Source organism: Triticum urartu, chromosome 1A (genome assembly GCF_056163025.1).
Source record: "Triticum urartu cultivar PI428250 chromosome 1A, HENAU_Tu73, whole genome shotgun sequence".
NCBI classification, from domain to species: Eukaryota; Viridiplantae; Streptophyta; class Magnoliopsida; order Poales; family Poaceae; genus Triticum; species Triticum urartu.
The window spans coordinates 591,763,099-591,788,306 of record NC_141873.1 but is presented as its reverse complement, the minus strand read 5'-3'; the positions used below and the strand labels follow the sequence as shown (position 1 = coordinate 591,788,306).

The following is a 25,208-nucleotide window of genomic DNA, read 5'->3' as shown; positions in this document are numbered from 1 at the left end:
GTGGAAGGCATGGGAACTATTTGTGAGGTCTGGTCATCTTTGAAGAAACAATTTGTAGGGAAACAAATAAAATGCAAGACACCCATATCATGCATGAGTTAACTAATTTGAAGCAGCGCTCAAGATCTATAACAGAGTATGCAGGTGAAGTAAAAAAATTATAGAGAGACTTACATTATCATCACCCTTTTGAACCTGTTCACAAGGATGACTTGGCAATTCATCATGTGTGGTTTGAGTCATTTGTGAGCAAGCTATTTCTTGATGGCCTAGACCATGAACTATACCTCTGTCGTCAATTGATATTTGCAATGCCTAAGTGGCCTAGTCTTGATGATATTATTTCTAGCATGATTGAGGAGGAGACTCGTTTGGCACAACCGAAGGAGGATGGTCAGGATCATGCAGATGCTCATGCTGCATTATCCATACAACCTTGTCATGCTACAAATTCTTTTGGTAAGGTGGATAAAAGCAAATTGCTATGTGACCATTGCAAGAGAAAAGGACACACCAAGGGTGAGTGTTTTGAGTTGCATGGTTATCCACCTTGGTGGGATAAAGGGAGATCTCAGCTAGTGGGAGCTCGGGGTTCAAACAAAAGACAAGCTAATTACAATGCATCTGCAGGGGAACTACCTGTGGTAGACATGCAAGCTCTTGAGGATTTCAAATCCAAGCTCAAACTCTCCGAAGGCTCATCTTCATCCCAAGGTTCCTCCAAAGTTGATTCTATCTTTAATGCCATCACCCAAGGTATGGAATCACACCAAGCCTAGTAAAAATCATGGATAATTGATACTGGAGCTACTAACCACATGACAGGAGTGTCGGTGTCAAAACCGGCCGATCTCGTGTAGGGGGTCCCGAACTGTGCGTCTGAGGATCGAAGGTAACAAGGGATACAGTAGACACAACGTTTACCTAGGTTCAGGCCCTCTTAATGGAGGTAAAACTCTACACCCTGCTTGATTGTATTTAATGAGTATAGGTGTTACAAGAGTCGATCTACCTCGAGAACGTAATGGCTAAACCCTAGATGTCTAGCCTATATGAATTCTGATAGCCTCTACGGACTAGACACTCCAGTTTATATAGACACCAAAGGTGCCAGGGTTGTACATGTTGGGGAACGGAGTAATTTCAAAAAACAATCCTACGCACACGCAAGATCTATCATGGTGATGCATAGCAATGAGAGGGGAAGAGTGTTGTACACGTACCCACGTAGACCATAAGCAGAAGCATTATGACAACGCGGTTGATGTAGTCGTACGTCTTCACGATCTGACCGATCCTAGTACCGGAAGTACGGCACCTCCGCGATCTGCACACGTTCGGCTCGGTGATGTCCCACGAACTCCAGATCTAGCTAAGTGTCGAGGGAGAGTTTCGTAAGCATGACGGCATGATGACAGTGATGATGAAGCTACCGGCGCAGGGCTTCTCCTAAGCACTGTGACGATATGACAGAGGTGGATTATGGTGGAGAGGGCACCGCACACGGCTAAGGGATCAATGATCAACTTGTGTGTTCTAGGGTGCCCCTGCCCCTCGTATATAAAGGAGCAAGAGGGGAGGCCGGCCGGCCCTTGGAGGCGTGCCAAGGAGGGGAGGAGTCCTCCTCCTAGTAGGAGTAGGACTCCCCTTTCCTAGTCCAACTAGGAGGAGGAAGGGGGAAGGAAGGAGAGGGAGAGAAGAGAAGGAAAGGGGGGGGTCATGGAAAAATGTATGATTTAATTCAGAACCCAAATGTGTCATGGAAAAATGTGCATCACCTCTGGTACTGTTTACAGCATTTTCCATAAATGATGAGCATTTTTCAAAGCAATTTGGATTTACTAAGGAGAACCTAGTGAATTCCTTTGATGCTATGGGTTTAGGAAATCCCCATTCACTAGTAGAAAACGGAGCTTTAGCGCCGGTTCGTAAGGGCCTTTAGTGCCGGTTCCATAACCGGCACTAAAGGGTGGTCACTAAAGGCCCCCCCTTTAGTACCGGTTCGGCACGAACCAGCGCTAAAGTGCCACCACGTGGCGTGAGCTCGCGCCCTGGTATGGGGGACCTTTAGTACCGGTTGGTGTTACCAACCGGTACTAAAGGTTTTTTTTGATTATTTTTTGAATTTTTTGGAATTTTTTTGATTATTCCAGCTCAAGTGTGGATCACTCATTCCAAATCGCCTGACTTCCTGGCCGGTCACCCATCCTCTCACCCCCCCAGCCTGAGCACGCTTAACTTCGGAGTTCTATTCCCCCTACATTCCAAGTCTGCACTTGTTGTTTTCCTGACAAATGTAAGCTGTCAATCCTATTAACCCTCAGTAGTTTAGCTTGAGCATGAAGTCACACATTTCATCGTTTGAGTTTGAAACTATTGTTCTAAAAAACAATAATTATGTAGTAACACTAATATTTCTTGAATAAGTAGTTTGACCATAGTTTGACCACAGTTTGACCAGATTTGGCCAAAATTCAAAAAAACTGAGATAGTTATTTAGTAACACAAATAGTATTGCGTAATTATTTAGTAACACTCTATATTTCTTGAATCAGTTGTTTGACCGGTTTGACAAGATTTAACCAAAATTCGAAAAAACATAAATTAGAGCATATCTTTTTTTCCTTTTACAATTTTGTCATTTCAAAAATTGTCCTAAACCCTAAACCCGGGACTTAAAATGTCGGAAACTCTATGCTAAACAGTAAAAACTAAGGGTTTAAACCATAAAACCGAACCCTAAACTCTGAAATCTAAACCCTAGCACTAAACGCTAAAAACGTCTAAAAAATGTCTAAAATGCCCAAAAACTCCATTTTCCCTTCGGAATTTTGTGATTTTAAAAAATTGTCGAAACGGAAAACTGGTTGGTTCAGCGGATCAACCTCTTTGTTCTACAAATTTTGATATATTATATGTATTTTTCTGAATTAGGATGATTTAGTTATGATTTTTTCAAGTTTGAAAATTACCCTATAGTCCCGGTTTGTGTCTCCAACCGGGACTATAGCTTAGACCCCTTTAGTGCCGGTTAGTCGCACGAACCGGTACTAAAGGTTGGCCCTTTAGTACCGGTTTGTGCCACAAACCGGGACTAAAGAGGCTTGTGGGGCCCCGGCCTGACGCCAGCCTGCCACCACCCCTTTAGTATCGGTTCGTGGCACGAACCGGTACTAAAGGTTCAACACGAACCGGCATTAATGCAAATCCGTTCGAACCGGCACTAATGGTACCATTAGTACCGGGCCAAAATCAAACCGGCACTAATGTGCTTCACGTTTGACCCTTTTTCTACTAGTGATTTCAAATTTCATGAAATTTAAACATGATGCATGGATGCAATGCCACAAGTTACAAGCAAACTCTAGGGGTGTGACAACCTCTGGGTTAAAGGTAACACGACGACGCTGCCTCGAGGGCTCTCCCTTAGGGACAGGGGTAGGATGAAGCATCTGGGCTACAGGGGTAGTGAGAAGTGAAGCCCACCCGTCAAGAGCACTGAGAGGATTCACGGCGAGACACCCGTGCTACTCGGAGGAGTAACCGGTGAAATAGGGGAACAAGAACTGACTGGAATATAAGGGGTGAATCCCAAAGAAAATGGAGTAGTGGCAGATCTAGTAGTGACTAAAGCAGCGGCTAAAGCAGTACGGGCACGAGTCAGCTCTCGGGCCAGCTCGTGGATCCTAACATACCTAGCATTGACATAACAAGCAAGGTGGCTAGCAACACTATCAAACTTCGGATCAATGATAGGGAAACGGACACGGCCATTGTCATGTAGAGAAGGGTAGTAATAGAAACCTTGGTGGTTCTGCATTCGGACCTCGTTGTAGCGAAGCTCGACAAGGACCTCGAATGCAGCAAACTAGAGAGCCTGAGAAGCGGTGGAGGCATAACCGCTCCGAGAAGTACGAGTGTAAGAGCTGGAATCGGAACTAGTGCGCAGAGTGACCAATGCGTGATACTCATACCCTGAATCAGCTAGATGCTCCCGGTACACACGATAGACTGGGTCGTCTCCGGGAGGGCACAACCGACGCCACACATTGCAAAGGAGGTGCGGTGATGTGTACAGCATCAGCTGCAAGTGGCACGGATACGGCACCGGAGCCATCTACACTCACAACCATTAGCAGGTTAGCATAAAGAAAGAAATAAACCAAATGCATGCAATGCAACAACCAGCTACAATTGCTACCAGCACTCAACTTAAACTCGTATCTAACGTCCAGTTAACACGTCGTAGTCTAGCATGGCCTACAGTCAGCGCGGCTCTTATACCAAGTTTTCTGGCACCCCGGCTCAGAGCGACCGGTTTACCATGCATTGCCAGCCCAGAGACCATGTTTTCTGGCAACACACAACATCTTGGTATAGAAAGCAACCATTTTATTGATGCTAGCGGATCAGAGTTTATATTACAACAGATGTCGAGGCCAAGCAGCACCCCCGGTGCGGCTGAACAATATGTACATTATTTAGTAAACATAAAGGGGCCTCGATCACAACAACTACGTGGCAGCGGAACAATGTCGTAGCGGAAACTCCATAGCACAGGGACACTGATGTGGACACGATCTAGACTCGAGTAGTGCTCCTTTCCAACGAGACTTTCCTGAAATCTGGCATGACACGCCAGGTCAGTACATTGAATGTACTTGCAAGCTGACAACAAGCATAATCATAATGGCAAACCATATCCTGTTAATTAACCAATTAATAATAATGCAACACTATATGTCCAACATGCTGTGACCATGCTCGAACGTCCCTTGGGACGAACTTACCAACCGTGATCATTCTGGGATCACCAACAAACCACCATTGTGGTCTTGCCAAGAGTAATTCATGATCCTTACGGCGATCACAACCACGACAAATATCTAGTCCCGAACATCTCGATGGCCCTTCTTCCATCCTCAACAATGCAAAGTTCATAACTTAGTGTGCAGATTTTATTTAACGTTGACTCATGGTGGGACCTACTACGAGGTGTGCGTGACCGTGGACTCGGCTATCGATAGATTATACACTCTGCAGAGGTAGCACACTGTACCCACACCACGGAACCCATGTCCTCGCACTCCCATTCGGGGGGACCAACGGCATTCCGACGAAACCCTTCCATTGCCATGACACTCTCCCAGCCACTCCGACCCAATCCCCCAACGGGCTAGTCCTGGGTGGCCCCGTTTCTACCAAAGACACAACGACCGCCGTCGTGGCCAAAACGATCCCACTTGGGGACCCGGTACCATAATCTCAACAACGGGCACACAAGGTTATGCATGCTTACCGTGCCAGGGTAAGCACGACGTAACCTTCCCTAGTTGGAGGCACCGACCAGAGGCAATGTCAATAGAACGAATCAAGGCCTTCCCACAAAGCAAATGTGGTTGCACTGGGAAAATCTCGATTCAGCGGCACCATGACCCATTCAACGATATATTCAAGTTGAGTTATATTCAGGTTCAACTTAAAATGAAAATGACCGGTGTCATAGCATGCCATGAAATGCAAAACTACACATGCACCACATATTAACGAAACTGACTGATGTCAAGCATGTTCACACTAAGCATAAACCTCAACAACTTAGTTTATTTTGCTGGTCAGGATAAATCACATTTTAACCAAAATATTTTGTAGGAATTTTTATCATTTCTCATGCAAGAACGTAACTCCGGTTAATTTCTGACATGCATAGCAAAGATTATACCACAAACAATTCCAAATTTCCTTACCAACCAAGTTAGGTTCAAACATTCTGTAGGTCAAATAAAATGACTAAGCAAGTACTTAACAGAATATTTTCTAGCAAATTTTTACCATCTTATTTATGTAAGAAAATAACTTTAAGTAATTACTAACATGCATAACAAAATTATTTCCATCATCACCACAAATAGATCTTAGCTATGATTTACCAACTAAGCTAGTTTCAACATTTTGCAAATCAACCATAATAACTAATAAACACTTCACAGAATATAAATCACAAAATAGTTATTTAAAATGCATGGATTAATCATTTCATCCAAGTAAGAAAATCATAAATATTGATATGGCACCATGAAAATGTTGATGTGGCTTGCCTTAGTGCAGATGAGGTTCACAAGCCTTCTGGTGATCCTCAAGACAAGCCTCACACTCTGAAAATAATTTAAACACAAAAAGAACATATCAAGAACTCTTCTGAAAATCACCAGAAATTCTCAATAGCTCAGAAAAATCTCATGTTTGGTGAGCTGCTATGTTTCTTTGCAAAGAACAAGAAGCAAAAAGAATCAATTCATTTGGACTTATGGTTGAGGAGTTATGGCTGTTTGAAGTGTTATGTAAATTCAAATGAATTTGAAAAAAAATAAACATACTGGGGGTGACGTCGAAGGCGTAAAGCCTAGGGCACCACCACTCGTACTGCTTCGCGTGCGTACAGAGTGGCTGACTAGCAAGCCCCGTTAGTAAGGTGAGGAGGAGGGGAGAAAGAAACAGAGGGAGCCGCGGCTTCGCCGGAGCTCTTGCCGGCGATGAGGGCTCCTTGGCCAAAACGAGAGGGAGGGATGGAAAGAGGGGACGGAGCGCACCTGCCCGTACCCGTAGCATAGCTAGGGTTGGTCAGATGGCGTCGGAATCAACCTCGCAAGCGGAGGCAGAACACAATGGTCGCCGGAGATGAGGAAGGCGGCGAGCAGAGGCTACTCCAGGGGCTCCAGAGGGATGGGATGGCTTCACCGGAGAGAGGCGGAGGCCCTGGAAGGATTTCCCTGGCCTGGGTGGGGCTGGAGCTACCATGGCAACAAGAGGGGATCGCTGGCGAGCTCGAGCTCGAGGACGGCGGCCCGCGGCCTGCCCGGCCGGACTACGGCTTCCTACTCGCTTGTGGGGTGTGTGGGAGTGCTGGATGGTGCTCGAGGAGGCTGGGGGCGGCTCCAATTATAGGCGAGCGGAGAGGGGGTTTGGGCTCTGCCGGTCGACACCTGTCCACGGCGCCCGGCGACGAGCGGCGTAACTAAGAGGGGGAGAAGGCGACTCATGCGGCAACTGTTGGCGAACGGCGACGAGCACAGGAACGAGGGGAAGGCGAGGAGCATAATGCACACTGCACTGTTGGGTTGGCCGGACTGTGCCCGTGCTCGCTGCGGCGAGCTCCAGCGTCGGCGAGCGCCAGGGAGGAGTAAAGGGAGTTGAGACGAAGATGGCGGTGAAGGTTGGCGCTCTACGACAGTCGGGGAAGCGGGCACGAGCGAAACAGAGCGCTCGACAGCACTCAGAGCGCGTCGACACACATGCCAGCACCCCTGGACCAACGCGGTCACGGCGTGGACTATGACATCAGGCCGAGCTAAGCCTAAACTTCATGTCTGGCATGTTGTTCGTGGTAGATTGAGAGGTTACCACGCTTTGGTTTGGATCCAGGTGCAGTAGAAATGTTTTTACATGCCAGGTAAGTTTCTGGTCAGTAACTTTAAGAGGTTACTGAGGCCAAATGGCTGGGAGTTAGAGGTTGTGCTTTGGAGGTTAGCCAAGAGTTACTAAGGTGAAAATGCACAAGAAAACCCAGGCACAATGGAGCAAGTAAAATGGTAGTTGCAATAGAAACCACCATTTCTGTCCAGAACAGAAAATATTTTCTGTACCAAAAATATTCCAAAAAGTGATGAAATATTTTTGTTCAGGAAGGTGCCCTAGGGTTCAAAGAATATTTGTCAATTTTCTCAGATTTCTCTGGGCCATAAAAAATGGGGTTGCTTTGGAGCATAAAGAGCTAGCTAGGGTTTTTGGAGGGAAATGAATATTTTTTATTTAAGAAAATATTCCAAAGATTATTTTTATGGAAAATGAATATTTTCCCTCCCTAATCATCATTCCCCTGGTCATCAGGTCAGGTTTGGAAACTTAAACTATACTGCCGACATCCGTGGAGACTTGATCTTCGACAGATTCGAGCCCATGTCAGGTGTCCCGCACAGTCACGACGAGCATGACTTAGCTCTGCCGTCAGACGGTGTTCGGGAGATCACACCTGCGGCTACTCCGGCCCTTAATCCGGAGCATATTGCGACCTCCGAGGATGGGTGGATGGACCCCACCACGGAGGCCGCAAACTCAGCGGCGATAGAGCCGAATACAGACTTCACCTCTTATGAGACCTGTGTTGCCGGACACTTGGATTCGTCCCCGGCCACGGGCTCCGAACCGCCTGCGTCCGTACCTACCGAATCTGATTGGGCACCGATCATGACGTGCTAAATTCATTAAAGTCTCTCTCCTTGACAGGAGACCCTTGGCCGAACTATGTCCGGCTTGAGTGGGAAGCGGACGACGAAGAAATAGGTTCCCCACCCACCACCCACATAATAGCCACTCTCGACGACTTAACCGACATGCTCGATTTCGGCTACGAAGACATCGACGGTATGGATGATGATGCAGGAGACAAACAAGAACCACCGACCACAGGGCGCTGGACCGCCACTTCATCACATGATATATACATGGTGGATACACCCAAAGAAAACAATGACAAGGAGTGGAAGGATGCAGCGAAGGATAGCTCCTTGAGAAGCAACCAAAGCAATGGCGTAGGCGCCGTTCCAAATCCCGCCTCGGCAAAAACAGCGATAACAGCGCAAGAAAGAATAATACCCCGGTCGACTCCAGAGGAAACGACAACCACATGGACCCAGCGACAGAGCAGGATGAGCCAGCGGACGGCGAACATAGTACGGAGCCACTGTCTGATCAAGGCGATGCCGAAGATAAAGCTCACCAACCTACCCCCGGAGAGGAGAACAGTCCAGACGATGATGCACACATCATCCCGAAAAGGGACTTGGAGCAAGAGAACCTCCATAGAAGGCTTATTGCCACAACGAGGAGTCTAAAGAAACAGAAGCAAAGGCTTAAGGCCGCGCAAAATACACTCAATAGTAGATTGAACAAAGTGCTCGACACCGTAGAAAAGTACGGTGGCAGTCGCCACACGAAGAACTATCCAAAGCGCAGGCTGCTGCCTGAATTCGACGACGAGGCCTTAGAGCCTACATAGCCGAAAAGTAAAACGGCCAATCAGCCAGATCAACCACCCCGTGGCCGCTATAGGGCGGCTAACGATGCCGCACATAAGTCAGCACACGATTCACGTGAGGACTCGCGCCAAAAAGCAGGTATAACCAGGTCCATCTACGGATCCGGCATAGAACCAAAACCGAATACTACAACCATCAGAACGCCATGACACATCCAAATACAGGGGTGCCGCGCACCCCCTATGCTTCACCGATGAAGTGATTCAAACCCGTGAACATAGAGGCATACAACGGAACGACAGAAACTGGGGTCTGGATTGAGGACTTTATCCTTCATATCCAGATGGCTCGCAGAGATGATCTCCACGCCATCAAATACTTCACTACTAGGGAAAAGCCTAGCAGCAGCGTGGGTTTTGGGCCTATTAGTAGCGCGGGGGCCGGCGCTACTAATAAGGCGCTACAGCTAACGTATAGCAGTAGCGCTGGTTCACCTGCGCTACTGCTACACAAGTGTTGCAGCAGCGCGCTTAAAGGAAGCTCGCTGCTGCTAATAGCTATAGCGCGCTTCCCCTGGGCGTGCTGCTGCTACAACCGCACTGCTGCTAACTTTTCTCCACTCGCTACTGCTAATTTTAGTAGTTTTTTTTCGGCATATTTGTTTTGTATTTGAACAGGCTTTACAGAAGAATCTTTAGCACATACAAATGTCATCATGATACACATACAAATGCCTGCGAGACCACAAATGTTATCATAGCATATACATACAAATAGTCTCGTCATAATCATCATCCAACACAAAGTGGTATCTTGTCATCATCTCGAAAATAGCGATACATGCAAGTCTCGAATACTTGCAACTACAATGTCATCCATCTAAACGAAGGAATATGCGAGAAGAGCTATCACTATGAGTGAGAGCGGAACTATGCAGTACATGAGATGGCGGTTACGAGTCCTCTCTCGCTAGCGTGAACCTCAAGTAACTAGCTTCTCCTTCTTGTCTGCTTTTGAAGACTTTATGGCTGGCGTCCGAGAACCCATTCACTTGCGCCTGACACTCATGCCACTCGTTGTACACCCCGGAACCTTCCCTTTGTACATGACATAGCAGTTCCATCTCACCATCAAGAAACTAGGTACCTGTTAGAGATGCATGTTCATGAAGAGGATGTACAATCATATATATGCAACAAAATATACTAGAGAACACCAAAAAAGAAAGGGTTGGCAACTAGATGCAACATACGGTATGCAAATTAATTAACTAGAGGTACACATGTCATCGTACGCAAATTAACAAAGTAGCGTTACGCAAGTTCGGCAGGGATCGTGGACATCACAAAGTTTCATCGCTACAAATAGTATACAAGTTCAACCGACACATATCATCATCATCGGCATCATAAATCACTACAAGTTCCATCCTTCCATATCATCGAGGATGGACCCTAGCTTCTTGAACGGCGTGAGGTCTAGACGTTGCATGCCTATGCGAGTTCGGATGTCAGCTCACGATATAGGGCCGTGGTGGAACATCCCCTACTCATCGACGACTTCTTTCATGATGATCGTCGCAATGTCGCTTTGGATGCGAAAGAAGTCATCTCTAAGTTTATAATCCGCTTCTCTATGAGATTCTAGCCACTTGTGGATATGATCATCATTTCTGCTTCTCATGCGAAGCTTTTGGTGATCCGGGTTGAACTGAATCATGAGATGGAGGATGTAGAATCCATCCTTCTTGCTTGGTTTTGGGACATGGATGTAGGAGAAGTTAGTTTTATGCGCGAAACCCATCTTCTTGTTCCTTTGTTTCCTGATCTGCATGTGGCCACCTCTAAAGCTGAAGCCTTGGAGAGCATCATCTAGAATATTCATTATGTGGGTGTAGTCTTTTTTCTCGTAGTCTCTGGAAGGGTCAAAATACACGGCGTGGGAGACTTGCGGATAAAGAACGATAAGGACGGCGCGCCCGTTGCTGCGGGGAAAAGACACCTCAAATTATTCCCCATAGAGAGAGAAGGAATGATTGAAATGTATGAAAGGGTTGTTCGAAACTGACTTACTTTGGATGATAAGACACGAGGACAACTTCCCGGTCCTTATTCTGTACCATGAAGTTTTGGAGGTACTCCCTAGCAGTTTCACGCTCAAAGTCGCCGAGACTCAAGAAAGACTCATGCATGTAGTACGGATCCGCCACACAGATTTGCGAGACTTCTTCACTGTTCATGACGGAGCTCATATGTAGCGCAAAAAGGCGGACGATTGTAAAATCGAGCCGCCTTGGCAGAAACATCTCAAAGATATGGTCAAACTGCAGGAAGAACACCTCCGCGGGCCGTGTCTCGACGTAGCACTTCCCCTCGGGCACACGAGCCGCATATGTCGGATATCCTGGATCATTTGAGGCTAGTAGGCTTTTCTCAGTCGACAGCACATGGTCGTGCAGTCTCCTGAGATCCCCTGATAGTGCCTCCAGCGGTTTCGATGGTAGCATCGGCTCGCCCGTGAGATGGAACATGGCCGCACCTTTCACGGGTACACGCTCTTCAGAATGCATCGTCTGGCTGCTATGTGCTCTGGCTTGTTTGGAGGCAGCTATCTTCCCCGATCTCTTTCTCTCCTTTTTCTTGGGCACACCTTCTAGACCCTTCCTTAACCCCTGCCCCAGTGTTCCCGGGCTAAGTACTGTACGACCCTCGCGCCGGGATAGTTGAGCCTATGTTGAGGCGGCATCTTCAGGCGTGTCCTGTGAGGATTTCATGAAGAGAGACTTTTTGCAATCCCTGCTACGACCTTCCTGCCCGGGCATATCATCCATATCCTCATTAGCAAGCTGATAGCCCGATTCGTCATATGGTTGACTCATCAATTCTATGTCACAGTCATACGCGTTTGTATTGAGGAAATCCATAGGGTCGACCTCCGTCTCATCATCCATTCTCTGTTCTACAGGAAAAATTACATCAGCCAACACTATTGCACCCCCTTCATCATGTCGTCCGCCGCTCTCACCCGGCACTACAGGAGCTGGTAATTGCGTAGGCGGGGTGGTGGTCTCCGCACATGCTTGTTGATGTGTGGTTATTGGTGTGCTCTCGGCCGGCTCCAACGAATAAGATTCTTCGGCCATAGCAGCACCCAACCCTTGCAGCTTCCAATCCGTGGCGGGGTCTCGTCGTCCTCTCCCACATGCTGTACTAGAGGAGGCAAATCCTCGTGCCCCGATTTCACACTGGATAAGCTAACCCTGAAGTGCCCAGTAGGGATCGGCTGGTTGTGGAACGTGGGTTGCAAGTGGTCCATTATCATCCCCTTTCCCACGTCCACCTTATGGCCTTTGATCAAGTAGAGTATGGTGCACGGGGTTTCTTTCACCTGCAAACACATATGTCTGTGGCGTAAAACATCCGAAATGCAACAAAAATGGAATATTATATATATTTATATGGTGGTGCGACATGTAATTACCGTGATGGCGTCGAGCTCAGCCAAGGACGAAGGCCCACCGAGCGTGCCAGAGACTGAAGACGGGCTGCTATGAGCGGGAGCGGCTGCGAGAGGAGGCCCGGTTGCGTGGGCAAGTGATGGTGCGATGATGTTGTTGTTCATGGAGTTGCTCCCGACAAAACTGGGCAACGGGACATCATGTACCGTCTTGTCTGGATTTTCCTTCATCCAGTTGACGATAACTGGAACCAAGTTAGTAGCGAAATCATTTCTGCGGGCAGTTACAGCTGCATTGACTGCCTGCTGTAACAACTCATATTTGTCCTCGGCTACTTTTTTCGCGTCCTCAGCTGCTTTTTTCTCGAAATGTTCTTTACTCCTTAAGTCATCGTCGTTGATGCTCGCGCATTCCCGTAGGATGCATCCTACTTGGTTCCCATAGAACTTGCGAGGTTCTTCCGGCTCTAACGGCTCAAACTTGCCAGGTGCCATCTTTGTGATCACAAGTCGTCCAATCCCTAGTTTGTTAGGTTTTCGTATCCTCTGCTTCTTATGCTTCCTCTTTTCGGTACCGGCATCGGCGCCGGTACCTTCCCCACCGGTATCTTCCCCGCCAGTACCTTCCCCACCGGTCTCGGCGCCGCCATCGGTGCCGGCACCGTCGGTGTCGGCGTCGGCGTCAGTACCATCATCGAGGCGGACCTGCAAACCTTGCTTAGCAGTCAAAAAGTCGAGGTAGTCTTGTTCACCCTCATAATCCATCTCGTCTGCATCTTGGTCAGAAGGCCCAGTTTCTTAGTTGTTCGACATGTTTCCTATGATTAAGTGTCCTCATTTATTTCTAAAAGTATGAATAAATGACAAATGAGATAAAAAAGAAATCTATGTGCCAGCACTCGATATGCCAACTATGTAGCACAAACCATGCCTTTATTCACGGGAAATTTCGGCATGACCTTTGCTAAAAAATGGACATATCGAGCGCCTGAAATTCACCGGAACGGAAATGAATCAACATTCCAGCGTAACATAGGCCACTCGGATCATTTACCAAAACTTGACATCTCCAAAACATGACATATCCACATATCACATGTCCAGTTCAAATTTGCATATAAATTCAGCTAATTTTGAAACCTATCTAAATTCATAACTAAATAGATAACCTAATTAACATAACTATAACCTAAGTAAATTAACCCTAGCTAGCAGAGAGAGAGAGGGGGGTGGTTTACAGAGGGTGCAGGGGCGAGGAGGCAGGCCCGACGACGGCCGAGGTTGGGAGGGGAGGAAGCAGAGGAGGGAGGCGAAGGCCGACGGGTCGGGGGCGAGCGCGCCGGGGTCGGTGGCGAGCGCGCCGGGGTCGGGGGCGGGCGCGGCGGTGCGACGGGGCCGGGGAAGAGAGTGGGGATTTGGGGGAAAAGAGGCGGGATGAAGTAGGGAGAGGGAGAATTTTGGGTTAAGTGGACGTAGCAGTAGCGCGTTTACACGAACCGCGCTACTACTATTACGGGCATCTATAGCGGTTTTCTGCAGAAACCGCTACTGCTACCTTGACTAGCTGCAGCTCTTTTTCACTAAAGCGCTACTGCTATAAGCAGTTTCCCTTTTTTCTTTTCCTCAGCATAATAGGAACATATATATTACATCATTGGACCGTTGCATAATAATGCTAAGTGTGTATACAAAATGGGAACATATATATATTACATCATTCGACCCATGCATAATAATGGCTAAGTGTGTATACAAAATAGGAACATATAGATATATTACATCATTTGACCGATTCCTCAGCGCTGACATTTTTGTTTTTGAGTCAGCTTCTTTCCCTTCTTGTTCGTCGAAGAATAATTGAGCCCCTCATTATGACTTTGCCTTTTCCATGGAGTACGATTTTTTTTTGTAATGTAGTATTGATTCTTCTTTTGACGTATACTTCATCATCATCGTCATCTTCCCTCATTTGGTTGCCGTACTGATCATAGTCTTCCTCGCTGGCGACTCCATCCATTCCAATGATGTTTCTTTTGCCTTTCCTCACGACAAGACGACTGGGATTGCATGGGTCGGTTATGAAGAAGCATTGTGTCACGTGCTTAGCGTGTACCCATGGCTCGTTTTTTGCGATAGCATTCACGATAGCGCTCTTGGCGTCGGGTATAGTCATGGTAGTGAAAATCCAGCTTTGTCTTTTGACATTCTTAGCCCATCTGACACGGAACATCGTCGTGTTGTGCAGTTCAGAGTAGTCAAGCTCCCAGATCTCCTCGACCCTTCCATAAAATCGTTCAGTTGCACCGTTGTCGTTGCCGGTCATGCATTCCATCGTCACCCCTGAGTTCTGATCATCACTCTCCATATCTTTGGCCTCCGTGTAGAACGTGTATCTATTGATATCATATGCCTGATCGGTTACGAGGTTGGGTGAGGGTCCATGTGCTAAGGCGTATATGAGCAATCCGTCCTTAGAGCCCTCCTCTGGGGGATTAGCAATAATATGCTCTTTGAACCAATGCAGGAAAGTGGAGTTGTGCTCTCTAGTAACTTCGGCGTCCGTCCTGCATACCCCCCGGTCATGATACTTCTTTGCGATAAATTCTTTGTGCAGTGCCACGAAAGGATCTACCTCGTCTAGGTGTTGTAGCACTACCAAGTTTGCTCTGTCATAGTCGCTGCGTCGATCTGAGTATGCCACGTGCAGTTCCCTGCGACCGTTGCAGTGACCTTCTTGTTCGAGCCTCCCATCGTGCTTGTTAACGGGCAAACCAACACTAACACCAGGCGGCTGGTTTGTGCCATATAGAAAATTCTCATAGAAAGAGATGCACTCTTGTGTCAAATAGCCCTGGACGATGCTTCCATACGAACGGGACATGTTACGAACGAATCCTTTGATGATCCCATTCATCCTCTCAAACAGCATCATGTTGTGCAGGAATGACGACCCCAAGTCTATTATGTCATCCACAATATTGACACACAGATGCACCATCACGTCAAAGAACGCGGGCGGGAAGTACATCTCAAGCTCATTCAGTATCACAACGATCTCTTCCTATAGCCTTCGGAGCTGCTTCACACTGATCGACTTTCGAGACATGACATCGAAAAAGTTGCAGAGACAAATAAGCGTGTCACGGACGTGCTTGTCCATTATCCCTCTAAGGGCAATAGGTAATATCTGCATCATCATCATCACATGACAGTCATGAGACTTCATCCCGCTGAACCTTTTCTTGTCCGTGTCTAGATATCTACTTATCTTGTCACAGTAACCGGAACTAACTTTGACTCCGGTAAGGCACTTAAAGAATTGATTGATCTCAGCCTGACTTAAGGTGAAGCAAGAAGGGGGGCAATAATCCTCATTCTTTATTTTCTTGCCCTTCTTCTCCCGTGCCTCTGTCTCCATCTCTGTCTCGTCTGACATTTTACGGGGCGGCATGTGCAGATCTTCCCTGATTTTCAAATCTTGCAAGTCTTTTCTTGCCTTCGGCCCATCCTTGGTCTTATTCGGCATGTTCATCAGTGTTGCGAGCAAGCTCTCAAGGACATTCTTACAGATATGCATTTGATCAACGTAATGAGGTGTATCGAGTTTGTGCCAGTACTCCAAGTCCCAGAACACAGACCTCGTCTTCCATACCTTTAGCAGCGGCTCTGGCGCCTTTCTCATCGTCTTTCCCGGCGCGGGGCACTCCTTCCAGTTTTTCAACAGCTCATCGATTTAGGCACCGCTCCGCTTACGTGGAGGTCCTCAATGCTCAGCATGACCATTTAATAGATCTCCACGGTTTCACCACGGGTCGTCCTGTTCGAGCCATCTTCGATGCCCCATGTACACGATTTTCCCAGACCCGCCATCTTTCCTTGACGTTAGCTGCTGAGACGTCGTATCATCCATGCACCATGTGCATCCGCAATATCCATGGCACACCTGGCCTGCCACATATCGGTAACCAAGATAGTCGTGCACTGTCATGATCAGCGCGTCTCTCATGTTGAAATACTCGCCTTTGCTGGCGTCCCATGTCTTGGCCGGTGTTTTCCGTAACGTGTCTAACTCCTCCTGAAGTAGCCCCAGATACAAATTAATATTATTTCCTGGTTGTTTCGGCCCTTGAATAAGCATTCTCATGTGAATGTACTTCGATTTCATGCACAACCAGGGGGGAGGTTGTACATCCATACAAACACGGGCCATGTGCTGTGGTTGGTTCTCTGGTTGCCAAACGGATTCATGCCATCGGTACACGCGCCGAGCACGATGTTCCTTGCATCACATTCAAAATACCGATAGAAGCTGTTCAACGCTCTCCACTGGCTTCCATCCTTGACGTGTCTTAGCTTCAGATCATCTCCATCGTCGGGCTTCTTCCTCTCCGTGTGCCAGCGCATTAGCTTTGCTTCCTTGGGATCTACAAAATACCTCTGGAGATGGGGAGTGATCGGTAAGTACCATACCACTTTCTGGGGACATTTCTTCCTGGCCTTCTTGTATCTAGAAGCATTGCACACCGGACAACTTGTTTTTTCTGCGTGCTCCTTCCGATAAATTATGCAATCGTTGATGCATGCATGGTATCTAACGTGTGGCAGATCAAGAGTGCACACGATCTTCTTGTCCTCATCAACACTACTAGGACATAGATTACCCTCGGGAAGAACATCCTTTAGGTACTTGAGATGCTCATCGAGGCTAGTGTCGGTCCATTTGTTTTTAGCCTTCGTCTTCAGGAGTTGGAGCGTGAAACTCAAGCGGGTCACCTTAGGATTGCAACCATCATACAATGGAGTGTTCGAGTCTACCACCAGTTGCTCCAGCTTAGCTTCCTCTCTAGAAGAATCTCTCTCAGTACTCGTCTCCTTGCGAAGCAATGCTTGAACATGAGGGCCCCACACGATTGAACTTAGTACCGACGAACTCTGCTGCGTGGAGTCCATGTCGTTCTCTCTGCCGCCATGTCCGGTCCCTTCTCCGCCGCCATGTCCGGCCTCTTCCCCACCGCCATTTTCGATCATCTCTTCGTCTTGCCCCGTGTCATCATTGACTACCCCGTCGGCATCCTCAACATCGTCATCCTCATCTTCAATTATCCACCGAGTATAGCCATCCATGAAACCAGTCATGAGCAGGTGCGCTTCGACACGACCATCGACATGGGGGTCAAGCCAAACTATTCCTTTGCATTTTCAACACGGACATAAAACCTCTGTCAGGTTATTTTCCTTCATGTCCTGCACCGCCGACCGCAACCACCTGTCCACCATCGTTCCACTGACCATCGTCAACTCTGCACGGTAATAATAAACAAATTGATTATAAAAATGCATGCATTCATCAAAGTCATACAAAAATTCGGCATGACCTTCTTTAAAAATAGGACATATATAGATCTAGAGTTTGCCCGGAATTCGCCGAAACGGAACTAAATCGACATTTCGGCAAAACATAGGCAACTCAAATGCACAATTTGGCGTCAACTCATGCCAAACACACAATTTCCATAAAATATCGCACACACATGCATAAACATATTTCCATTTTGCAAAAGCATGAAATATTAATCACACCTCTATCTCGAGATCGAGCACACGGTGGAGATGATGATGTAGGGAGGTCAAAAGTGCAGAAAGCTCTTCTTGACAAAGAAAGATCTAGTTAGGGGACAAATAGGTTACTTAACTAAATGCTACATCTACCTAGCTAGCTAATTTGGGAGGAGACAACTTCAACTAGTGGAGGGGGGAGGAAAAAGAGAAAGGAGATGAATTAATGGAGGTGGTGTAGTTATAGCTAGGAGTAATGATGAGAGAGAAAGGTAGGTAGAAGAGGGAGAGTAATGGGGGAAGAAGTATTGAGGAAGAAGAAGAGTGAGAGAGGGAGGATGTGGGAGGTAGGGGAAAGGGAGGAGAGGAGATGCGGAGGGGGAGGTGGAAAAAGGTGCTGGGTGCTGCGTCTTAGCAGTAGCGCGGGAGAAAAAGCGCGCTGCTGCTAAGAGCGTAGCAGCAGTGCGCTTTCCTGTCACGCGCTACTGCTTAACGGGCCAACCCTGTGCACAATTTCAAAATTAGCAGCAGCGAGGTGACAAAAAAGCACACTACTACTATGGAATTAGCAGCAGCGTGCTTCCTGACGCCGCGCTACTGTAAACTTATGTCGTTGTGTACGGTCGATGGATTTTTGTAGCAGCGCGGTTTAAGAGTCACGTGCTACTGCTAAGTTTGCACCCGTAGCGAGTTTTCCGTAGCCGCGCTGCTACTACTTAGCAGCGGCGCCTCTTTTTGTGCCGCGCTGCTGCTAAGATTCTGTGTATAAGGTTTTCCCTAGTAGTGCTTGCCCCTCAAGTTAAAAGGGCCAGCCCGACACTGGCTGAAAAGCCTCCCTGAAAACTCAATTGGAAGTTGGGAAGAGCTTGAGGATGCTTTTAGGGCTAATTTCCAAGAGACCTATGTCCGACCTTCGGATGCAGACGATTTAAGTCATATAATTCAACAGCCCGGAGAGTCAGCCCGAAAGCTTTGGAACAGATTCCTCACTAAGAAGAATCAAATTGTTGACTGCCCGAACGCTGAAGCTAGCGGCTTTCAAACACAGTGTCCGCGACGAATGGCTTGCCAGACACCTTGGCCAGGAAAAACCGAGGAAAATGGCATCCCTAACAAGCCTAATGACCCGCTTTTGCGCGGGCGAAGATAGTTGGCTGGCCCGTAGCGGCACAAGCGACCCAGGCACATCTGAAGTCAGGGATGGTAATGGGAAACCGCGACGCAATAAAAGCAAGCGTCGAAGCAATGAAGACAACCCAGACAACACGGCGGTAAACGCCGGATTCAGGGGCTCTCAACCGGTCAATGGAAAAAGCCATTTAAAGGCAGCAGAAATGGACCGTCCAGCCTAAATAAGATTCTAGACAGATTATGTCAGATTCATGGCACCTCCGACAAACCTGCAAATCACACCAACAGAGAATGTTGGGTCTTCAAGCAGGCTAGCAAGCTAAACGCTGAACACAAGGGGAGGGAGACACCAAGTGAAGACGAAGATGAGCCTCGCCAGCAAAACACTAGGGGATAGAGAAAATTCCCACCAGAGGTCAAAACAATGAACATGATTCACGTAACGAAGAGGAGGGGCGCACTCCGAGACGTATGCGCCGCAGAGCCCGCCACCCCCAAGTTCAACCCTTGGTCGGCCTGCCCGATCACTTTTGATCGCAGGGATCACCCGACTAGTATCCGACATGGAGGATCGGCCGTCTTGGTGCTAGACCCAATAATTAACGGATACCATCTGACCCAAGTCCTTATGGATGACGGCAGTAGTCTTAATCTGATATTTCAGGACACAATCCGCAAAATGGGGATAGCCCGACAATAATTAGTCAAAGCAATACTACCTTTAAAGGAGTAATAACAGGCCCAGAGGCCCGTTGCACGGGCTCTCTAGTACTAGAGGTTGTATTCAGTTCTCCCGACAACTTCCGAAGTGAGAAGTTAACCTTTGACATTGCTTCATTCCGAAGCGGCTATCAAGCACTAGTCGGAAGAACGGCCTTCGCTCATTTTAATGCAGTACCGCATTACGCTTATCTTAAGCTTAAGATGCCCGGTCCACGCGGCATCATAATAGTTAGCGGAAACACATAGCGTTCCTTAAGTGTGGAAGACTGTGTGGTGGCTTTAACAACCGAACACTAAACAGCCTCTCCAACTAGAATAAATGATCGGTCGTCAAGACCGCGGACATGGCTAGACGAGTCCGGCGCACCCCTAGCTGTCACAGCTCAGATAAACCTGAGGTTGGGTCGAAGGATATACCCCCATAGGTGGTGCTAGGGGCTTCCTGCATGTAAAAAGGGCTACAGTTCGGCTTGACCTTATTTAGATTGAATTTTAATGGTTTATTAAGAATAACCAATTTTTCGCATGAAGACTTTCACCTGAGTTTTTCTCTTTTACAGATGATCATCGTGCTACACCCTTCCACGATACGGCACAACAGAGACACAGGCGCAAACGTGCAGCAGGGCCCCGCTCAAAGGTTTCTTTTTAGATTAAGACCCTATGTAAACCTTTCTTATCGTCTCTTGTTGTTGTACACCCTCCGATTACTCAACACAACCGAGAGAGATGTTGGCGTTATTGGTATTTCGCCACGTCAAACTAATGCACGTACCTGGAAATTCAGGGTTCGTTATCAAGGGCGTTACTCAACCCGGTATATGTTGTAAAGTCCGAATACCTTAGGGAGTGTTCGGCGTCGCGAGTTTGGCCTTATATGCATCAGCTCCGAATCATGTCCTTGGTCAAAAGTTGGGTTTGCCCGGCTCCCGTGTTTTGCTACCTTACGTTCCGCTCTATCGGCTAAGGTGGCACCGGGAGAACTATTGCGATTGTGCCCTGGTTCATCTGGATGAGCACCTTAGTAGAGAAAGCCGAAAACTGACTGTCATGATAAAGCGCGAGACTGGTCAACCACTCGATGACCCAGCGGAATCTTCGCGATTCCTCCGCATTAACAAAGGGCCGGTTTCCCGGTCATTTATGTACACGCCCCGTATTCGGATGAGCGCGGAAGTACCAGGGGCTATATAGTAGCCCCACCGTTAAACTCCTATGGCTCAGTGAAAGTGTTAAAGCTATATAGTCCGATTGCCATGTTCGCCGCGCTATCTCCTCCTTAATGGACCAAGACGTTGGGTCAAGTGTGAATACGCGCTTTTTTCGAACAAACCCGCATTATATGCGTGGGGGCTGAAGCCGATGACGGCAACTTTCAGGTTATAAACGGCCGCACAGGAGGCATCATAATACTTTCAGGCAAAAGTATAAACACAGCCTTTATAATCTAAATAGCATTGTTTTTACAATGGGGATACATGTCACTCGAACATGATACTCTTCGAGCACTGAGCCTCTACTAAACGAGCACCTTCTAGGACTTCTTCAAAATAGTGCTCGGCCGAGATCCGGCCTACAACTGGATCCTAGGTTGCGATAGCGGTGGCCTCCATCTCTGCCCAGTATATCTTAACATGGGCAAGAGCCATCCGCGCACCCTCTATGCATGCCGACCTCTTTACAGCGTCGATATGCGGCACAACACCAAGGAATCATTGCACTAAACCAAAATAACTATTCGGCCTTGGTCCTTCCGGCCAAAGATGATCTACGACAAACCTCATGGGAAGCCCGGACAACCTGTGGAGCTCAGCCCACTCGGCCATTTGATCATTTAACAGCAGCGGACGCGTTGGAGCACTGAACTGCGACTAGAACAACTTTTCCACTTCGTGATCTTTTTTATCTTTAAAATACTCCGTTGCATCAGCAGCACTCATTGCCAAGTCCAAGTACGCGTCTGCAGCACTCCATAATTGATCAAGAGGGCATACTTCGGATATCTGAACTTTGTCCGCAACAAAAAGGGCTTCCCAACCGTTATATCTCTGGCTTGACGAAGCTCCTCCGCCGCTCTGATTTTAGAGCGGGTTTCCTTGGCTGCTACTGTCGCTGTCAAAACCGGCGGATCTCGGGTAGGGGGTCCCGAACTGTGCGTCTAGGCGGATGGTAACAGGAGACAAGGGACACGATGTTTTTACCCAGGTTCGGGCCCTCTCGATGGAGGTAAAACCCTACTCCTGCTTGATTAATATTGATAATAAGGGTAGTACAAGAGTAAATCTACCACGAGATCAAAGAGGCTAAACCCTAGAAGCTAGCCTGTGGTATGATTGTATGTTGTCCTATGGACTAAAACCCTCCGGTTTATATAGACACCAAAGGGGGTTAGGGTTAAACAGAGTCGGTTACAATGGGAGGAGATGTACATATCTATACTGCCAAGCTTGCCTTCCACGCCAAGGAAAGTCCCATCTGGACACGGGACGAAGTCTTCAATCTTGTATCTTCATAGTCCAACAGTCCGGCCAAAGGTTATAGTCCGGACACCCCCTAATCCAGGACTCCCTCCGTAGCCCCTGAACCAGGCTTCAATGACGACGAGTCCGGCGCGCAGATTGTCTTCGGCATTGCAAGGCGGGTTCCTCCTCCGAGTACTCCATAGAAGATTTTGAACACGAGGATCGTGTCCGGCTCTACAAAACAAGTTCCACATACCACCATAGAGAGAACAATATTTTCACAAATCGAGTCTGCTGACGTATTCAGTAGCGTGACATTACACCATAGCCAAGCCTTTATTCAAATCGTTTTTTACTGTCCCACCTCAGCGTGTTTTGCGAGGCGGTTTCCTTGGCACGTCTTGTCGAAGCAGAGATCATGTCCTCCTTATTACGGGATTTTTAATCAATACAGACGTGGGTAACCCAATCGTGCCCGTTGGTATATCTCCTCGATCGAAGGTAAGTCCCAAACGGCCACGTGAAGGGCTCTCAGTATTCCACCTTTTTATATGGAGACCGAGGCCTTACTTTTTCTTTCGACCTCAATCGAATCTGCCTCCCACCTCGAGTTCCAACACCCGAAGCTTCAGATTCAGGCGCTTCAGACCTTCGATCGTGTTCGGATCCAATCTTCAAGGCCGATGGATGCCTTCTTCCATTACGGAGGAAGACATTGCAAAGCTGCGGGAGGCTAGGTGCTTGACCGACGAAATCCCTCATAGGCTTCCTGCTCCAGGGTAGGTTATTCCCACTCCCAAGCCCGGTGAGAGCGTCGTGTTCCTTTCTCACTTCCTCTGAGGGCTGGGCTTACCATCAGATCCCTTTGTAAGGGGGCTCATGTTCTATTATGGGCTGGACTTCCACGACTTAGCTCCGGAGTCTATCCTCCACATTTCATTGTTCATAGTCGTGTGCTAAGCTTTCCTCCATATTACTCCCCACTTCGGACTATGGCTTAAGACCTTTAAAGTGGAGCCGAAGATGATAGCGGGGGAGCATGCAGAGTGCGGAGGTGCTGTAATAAGCAAGGATGTTAATGCTCCGTGGCCCAAGGGCTCCCTTCAAGAGGAGTCCAGCCTATGGCAACAAGAGTGGTTTTATATCACAACTCCCAGGGGTACCAAATGGGTGGAGCCGCCTGCTTTTCACTCTGGTCCCCCGCCCCGTCTAGCGTCATGGGTTAATAAGGGGCTGGACTGGGGGCCAGCAAAGGAAGTGCCCTTGTTGCAGAACCGCATCCGAGATCTCCTGGAAAGAGACATCAGTCTGGCCGTGGTAACGCAGGTCATGTTGATTCGCCGAGTCCTGCCCTGCAAACGTCACCCCCTACGCCTATGGGAGTTCAATCCGGAGGGACCATAGGCTCTCCAACATCTTTTTGGCATGACGCCCGTGGAGATGTACAAATTGTTCTTCCGACCACAAGTAATGTGTCCGGACTCGTCTGAGGATGCAGGTCTGAGCTGCAATCGTCCGGATACCCAAGTAAGTAGCCCTGTGCCCGGAACTGTCATCTATTCGCTTATCACAACATCGCCCTTAACAGAGGTGTCCTTGAAACAGGAGTGGATAGCGAAGGCAAAGTTAATCACGTGTCCGGCTCCCCTTCCTGAGACCTCGCCAGAGCCCGTGTTAACCAGGATGCTAGAGATTGTGACTTTAGAAGAAAATGAAGGGGGGAACAAGGGAGCTACTGCCTCCATGGAGGAATCGCAAATTCCTCTACTCAGGGGAAGAAGAGGACCGCCTCTGAAGACCCGGAGACGGCAGTCTCAAAGCGGGGGAAGAAATCTTCACCAGATGGTCCTGCGACAGGGGATGTCTCGACCGTACTATGCCCTCAAGGGCATCAGTTCTCCACCGAGCCATAAGTAAAAGGGTGTTTTAATAATAAGAGAAACCCTTGCTTCACTTCTGAGGAAGATAACCAAAAAATTGCCTTGTAGTTCGGATCTTAGCCCTTCTCAGCAGAGCTCGTCTTCGGGGGATCTTCTTCCAGAGATGATGGAGAGCGGAACGCCTCCCCTTGCCATCCCACTTCATGAGGCGGGCGACCCTGAGCTGTCGTCGCAGATGGTTCCTCTCGATCTGGTAAGGCCGGAAGGCGGTCATATGGCCACCCGAAGCCTTCCGTGTCCGGCTTCTAGGAGAAGCAATCGAACGAGTCCGGCAATGCCTGGTGCACGGTCGTAGGTACTGAAGGATCTGCTAGGGCGGGCGTCTATCTCAGAGGAGCACCGTGCGTTGATGGGCACGGTAATTGAAAGGATTTCATCCGCGGAGAGCGGGTTGCATGAAGCTGTCATGTGTTTACTAACAGGTTTTGAGGTACATGAAATGATGTACCTTCAGTACCGCATACTCTAAGATGCGTCCTGTATAGATAGTAGTCCCTGAGACTCTGGGCCCCGTCGCAGACGACGGCGCGCGGAGGATCATAGTCCTAGGTTTAATTTTGCCACCGTTATATGCAAGTGGCGAAGTGTCCGGTGGCCGGCCGGACTGATGAATTTGCCGAGCTAAAGTGGCAACTTGACGTGGCAGATGCCAACATCACGCTTGTCAACAATCGTCTTGACGAGGCACAAGGTATATAATTTCTCCGGGGACACCTGGTAAGAGGAGTTTGATGCCCGTATCTTACAACGTGTGTTTAATGCAGACGGAGCTGCGGCCGTGGAGGACCTGCAGGAAGAACTTGCCCGAGCCAAGGAACAAGCCAAAAGAAGCGATGCGGCTGCCCTAAAGACAATTGAGGAGCTGAAAGCCGAACAGGCTGCTCACTGCCAAAGCAAGGAAGAAA

General features: G+C 48.1%; 1 protein-coding gene across 1 annotated transcript; it reads left to right on the top strand.

Annotated features, from left to right (window-relative positions):
- Window positions 1-311: 311 nt before the first annotated feature.
- Window positions 312-860, top strand: LOC147993220 (uncharacterized). The gene is given in 1 exon segment (XM_087539260.1): window positions 312-860. A coding segment is annotated over 1 exon segment (549 nt).
- Window positions 861-25,208: the final 24,348 nt, after the last annotated feature.